General features: G+C 37.0%; 2 protein-coding genes across 2 annotated transcripts in view; one reads left to right on the plus strand and one right to left on the minus strand.

Moving 5' to 3' along the window:
• The window catches only part of sspo (SCO-spondin), a 98,992-nt gene extending 97,468 nt beyond the window's left edge, over positions 1–1,524 (minus strand). Inside the window, exons 1-2 of the mRNA XM_062441139.1 lie at positions 1,472–1,524; positions 966–1,175 (exon numbers count right to left, since the gene is read on the minus strand). Of these exons, the coding sequence (XP_062297123.1) occupies positions 966–1,175; positions 1,472–1,524 (263 nt within the window). The remainder of the gene's footprint in view (positions 1–965; positions 1,176–1,471) is intronic.
• Positions 1,525–2,333: 809 nt separating this feature from the next.
• Positions 2,334–6,000, plus strand: part of aoc1 (amine oxidase copper containing 1) — an 8,320-nt gene continuing 4,653 nt past the window's right edge. The window contains exon 1 of the mRNA XM_062441955.1: positions 2,334–2,371. Within this exon, the coding sequence (XP_062297939.1) occupies positions 2,334–2,371 (38 nt within the window). The remainder of the gene's footprint in view (positions 2,372–6,000) is intronic.

Raw genomic sequence — 6,000 nt, forward strand, 5'->3', positions numbered from 1 at the left:
TGGATTACACCAAGCAGCATGAGAAACTCCCCCTGACCCCTCAGAGCCCCAAATGCCACAGGTTTACTATGTGTCTCTTTGTTTTGGTAATTTAAGCGTCCTATATCAAAATTCAGTTTCCTTCATTATTTTACTTTGACTAAACAATCCCTACTCAACATTAACTTACAATCTGTTCTGGAGCTTTCGGCTATATCACAGAGTCATTTGCAAATGGTTTGGTTAGTTGCCATGGAGATTAATCTGCTGACATGCAAACAAAATCATTATTATTATTATTATTATTATTATTATTATTATAGAATGTAATTTCTTAACTTCATTTAATTTATAAAATGACTGTATGGTAACTCCAGAACAAATGTAGTAAGTGGACCTTGATTTGGTATCAAGAATGAACTTTGATTTATTTTTATTTTAATTTACATAGTAATCCTAAATGGTGGCCCCGTAATTGGCTAATCTGGCAACAGTTGACACACACCTTTCAGCCTGGCCTTGTAGTCTATGGGCATTATTATAATATTATAAAAATTAGAATTCAAGCATTTGTTTTCATTTCAAGAAAGTACATTTCAAAATGTGCCTGAGAACAAGAAATGACACAACAGACTTAGTTCTGAGAGATTCCAATCTCAGTTTTCTCTGGACAGGAGAGTACAGAATAGTCAGTGTTACAGCAACAAGAGCATGATCTCCCAACACATGGCCGACAACAACAGTTCTGACACAGGAGGAAATGTTATTTGTTCAAATGTCTCAAGCTATATTTTAGATATGGTGGACACCAACAATGGTACACTGGTGCTATTGAACTTCTGGGAAACCCTTTCAAACCTGTCGCAACAGCAAAAATGTAATCCCGAACATAATAACTTGGAGCACCCCGAATAATCCTGTGTTCACCTGTTTACCAAAGACTCCCGATATTTCAGTGCAGCATTGTTGACCAACATTTAACTTACTTGTACAAGAAGCAGGATGCCTTGGGACCCTGCTGTTTGTAGTAGAGTGCGATGCCATCATCCCCCCCATGCTTAACGCGCATCCTGTCCACATCCACCCTCCAGCCGTGGGTGTTATACTGGTACACCTCAGAACAGCTCACTTCGAGCTGCAGACGTGGTGCCAGGACTCGCTCCACTCTCTCCTCCACAGTGTGTTCACACCACTGTCTGAGGTGATATACACAGATTTAAATTCCTCCCCATCACCTCAAGATCAAGTTTACTGTTGTGTACAAAGTTTTCTTGCATGTTCACTATCACTATGACTCATTTGTTGCCCCACTGCTTGCATGCACACCAGCAAGTAATTCATTTTTAATATAACAATCACAGGAAAATTTATAATGAAACTGGTGTTGTTGAATGAAATAAATAAGCATAACTAAGAGAAATAATTCAGAATTGATTTTGCAGTTTTAACCACGGTTGTTGCTGTTTCTTTGACTGATTTAAATCATACTCACCCCATTCCCATCACTGTCTGCAGTCCAAGCAGCGTTAGTAGCAGTGCCTCCATGCTTCTGTCTTGAATGTTTGTGCTTATAATTACTGTAGAATAGTTCATATCAGACTTTCAATTTATAAGTTGAATCAAATATGTTTTACTTATCATACTTAATATTTAGACATTCTATAATTGTTATATACTCATAATTTTCCAACACAATAATATTACATTTTTTAAATAATCAATGTTGGTGTTCAAAGGCTCACATTTATTGGAGAAATTATTGCTGCAAGACTTGTATAACATTAACATGTCAGGCAGGTAATATGTACATTATCAATATAGCATTTTGTGACTATCTATCAGAAACATTTTGCTACTACAAATAAGAAAAGGTGCACTTACCTTTAAAGTGCTTTGGGGAAATCTTTTTTATTTTTGCCACAAAAAGTCCTTGGTTACCTGATATTTCATAAGTTAATACCTTTTTGTGGCTACTTTTCTATATTGTTCTGTCCAACAATTCGTGATACAGTCCTCAATGAAGTGATACGGTGTAATGGGGGAGCAGAGCCCCTGATGCAGGGTTTTAAATGCGGGGGTTGACTCGTGGGATGTACAGTAGCATCTGAACCTGCTGCCATTGGATATGGGCGCCAAGGTCACAGCTGGGAGTGCAGGAATTGGACATCGGACCTTTGACGGACACATCTTCTGACCTCGCCCCGTCAAATAGTACAAAACGCTGGAGGTAATGGTGGGGGTGGAGGAGCCTCAGCCACAGAATAAAGAGATGTTTGTCAGAGCCTAATCCTGTAAAGAGAGGCGTTTCGGGAAGGATGATGGGGGAATTTATTCAATGAAGCGTGTCAATAGACATGGGGACTCAAGGCTTTCACACTCGCCAATACCCCAAGTCTGACCTCTGACCCCAGAGCGAGGAGGCTCAAACACAGCTGTCACCACAGCAGCTTAAGCAAGGAGGAGAGGAAGGAAAAGATACCATTGCCTTTAATGGTATAAGCAAAACACTGTGTCATAATTGACTACTTGACTTTTCTTCCATGTACCCACGGGTAGTTATCTCTTAGCTTTGGAGTCATTGTGCATCTTAATGGTAATAGCAATGAGCTGAGTCACTGTTGGTTTAGCCCTACATCATCACAGTTTATGGGAAGAAGGGTGAGAGCAGAGGGGAGGGAGCCAGAGAGAGTTTCAGGGTGGTAGATTAGAGAAAAAAGCTAGATCAGCTTGATAATAATAATAATAATGATATTAACCCTGGGATAAAAAGAAGGAAGACTAAGGGGTCAACTTCAAATATTGGACGATAGAGTTTAGTCTTTACTACTCATCTTATGGGAGGTATGACAGTCTGCATCATATTCCTTAGCAAACAATTTACAAATTCGTGATAAATTTGATCCAAAACCCACATTTGAAGTAACTCTTGGCGTTGGAATAAAAGTCAGAGATTTATCAAAGTCATTCAAATATGTGTTCTTTAAATAATTCATGTTTTTATACACTTTTGTGTCAGGTCATCCAGTAAAGTGTTGTGAGTAAGAACAGTCTGTAACTGGTCTCGTAACTGGTACTGACTGACTGGCAACAGGCAGGGCTGTAGCTACTGTACCACCCACTGAGGACGCTGGAATTTAATATTTTTGCACCCTCAGCTGAAATTTGTGGGACAGTAAACAAACTTGTGTAAATAAATAGACGTTATTTGGTTAAACTGAACACATAATAAAACATGTAACATGCCCACATTGTAAAATATTACAACTTAGTAATAGTATTATACTGAATATAATTGACCATAAGTCACTTACATAGATGTGTATAGCTAACGTTAAAATTATGACTCAAATTTGAACTTTTACTCGCCCCAAAAAAGCTTTTGTGGCATGTAAGTTAACATCATATGATGTAGAAATGTAATGTTAGTTACTCCTTAACATGGCATGTGTAGATGTACATTCATAGTAACTTCAGCTTTAATCTGACCGAGACAAAACACAGGAGGACGCATAAGTTAATATTAAAGATATTATTTACATGAAAAATCAATTGATCTGTTTGTATTAAAAAAATGAGATTTTAAAGTTTTAGACATGTATTTGGATTTTGGCTCAAAAGCATTCAGTGATGCTGAATCCTGCTCACTCACAAATAAACATGTAATATCCAATATTATAGGAATGATGTGCGACCAATCATACCATGAGTGATAGAGACTATGGCTCTATGGGCCTGATTTACTAAGATCCCAAATAGTGGGTACTAAATTGCGTGCACGGTGCAATAGATTGTGCGTGCCGTTTGCTTGCATTTTGAGGATGATCTACTAAGAATAATTGCGTAAATGAAAACAGGTGCAACAGGGTGGAGACAGCAGTATTTAAATGAGGGTTTTGCGTGTCTTTATGGAGAGTTTGGACGAGCAGAAAACTGCAAGCACAAAATGAAATGTGATCAGGTTCTAGTGGAAGAGGTTAACAAATATATTGAGTTATAACAAAAACAAATATTACCAGAAAAACCCACATATGGGAGAGTATTTGTGATGAAGTCTTTCCAAATTTTTCTGAGCAGGTTTGGTGCACAGTCAGTTACCATGGTAACTGATCCTGAGTTTGAGTTAGAGTACCTCTCTTTCTCTCTATCTCTCTTTCTTCTGTAGTGGAAATTTAAAGATGAATTCTCAGAACGCAAGTTGTCTTTCAGAGTTTTATTGCAATACCTAGTTCACATTTGCAAATGCAGATCCGGCAGCTTGCTAGGCTGAAGACATACTATGAAATTCAGTGTCAATATTTATACATAAGTCACAATCATCCCATATTCATCACTCACCCTAAGACACCCACCCTTTTAATTAATTTACCATCTGTCTGAAAGTTAGGAGTTAAAAGATGAATTCTTATCTGCCTTTCCTCCCTAAGGACTTTCCCTCCCTGCCTCGCTCTATCTAATGAGCAATATTATTACCGTGATCAAAGCTCACAGCTCTTCTTCCATGGAACCTGTTAGGAACATAGAAAGCAGAGATCATAAAGTCTTACAATGTGCTTTTGACAATAATGCAGTATAACATAATTAAAAGACAATAACATAATGGTGTAAGTTTGCATTTCAGTTGAGCAGTCCTTATCATGTTTAAATGTGATAGGTACAGCTGTTTTAGAACTACGAGAGCAGTGATGTGATTGTCTGAGACAGGATTTAATAACCACCACATCCACCGATCTACATTAACCTTCACTCAGCCCTTTCACCGTTTGTGCTGCTGCACGTACATGAACCAAAATAACAGGGGAGCATGGAGATGCCCACGCCATGTGCCAAAGACTTATCATCTTGCGCTTGTCCTTGCACAGTTAAAATAGGGCCTAGTATCTCATTACTTTATTGTGCACAATAACTGTCACAATGGCTCATTCAAAACATTCGGCATGGTTTAATATCAAGTATTCAATTCTTATTTCTCATTTCTATTAAAGTAGTAGATGGTCCCCAAAAGTTTTCAAATATGTTTTCCCTTTATTTATTTTTTTTTTACCAATGGAAGACTTGGTACCATCTGCCTGGAAAATAACATTAACAGAATTAAGTATTAAACAGGTAACTGAATATTTTAAATAAAAAAAAATTTCTTTAAAAAATCACTTCTGTTTCAGTGGTCCAAATGTTTATAGTGGGACTGGGGGTAGGAGTGGTTTAGAAATGAATGCTCATACCCCGTCTTATGTTCTTTATTAAGCAAGTTCTTTTATTTCATATCATTTTACATGTCATAAATGGACATTTTGAATATTTCTGAATCCTCGAGCTCTCTGTTTTATTTCTAGGTTTACATGAAAATATTAGATTTAAATTGACTTTAATGATTAGAGATTCATATAGTTTTAAGCATATATCTGAAATGATAAATGTTCTAAAAGTTCAATTCAATACATACTTTTTTACCTGAGGCTCATACAGTGATCGCTTATTGCAAATGAAAGGGCAATGTTCATCCTTGTCAGTAGATTTATTGCAAGTAGTAAAACATCAATCAAAATCAATGCCACTTTCATGTTATAAAGAAAGATGAAAAGCTGTTTAACTGTACTACTTAACACTCATAAAACTACACACATTTTCTCCTGAGCGATTCCTATCTACAGTATTCTGGTTATATGTAGCCACTGAGCCACTTCTGAACAACTGGGGGTCTTGATATAAATTTAACAAATCACAACCTGATTACAACAATTGTCATTTTTATGTATTCATTTATTTTACAATTCTAAATTAATTTACCAATCCCACCAACAATTATAATATGTGTAGTGTTTCCAAATCACTAGCACCGCTCACAATGAAGCCCACTCTGTATGATTCATTATCTATTAAGAGCATTTGTTATTTCGTCATATTTACAACCCACTGTTGGCCAATCACTGTCCGTCACTGCAAGGTAGGAGGTTAAATATAAGTGGGAGTGCATTGTTTCCTGTTTCCATAAGAGACTTTTGTTCCACTGCTGACACAGGACAA

Source organism: Scomber scombrus, chromosome 20 (assembly GCF_963691925.1).
Source record: "Scomber scombrus chromosome 20, fScoSco1.1, whole genome shotgun sequence".
Lineage (NCBI taxonomy): Eukaryota > Metazoa > Chordata > Actinopteri > Scombriformes > Scombridae > Scomber > Scomber scombrus.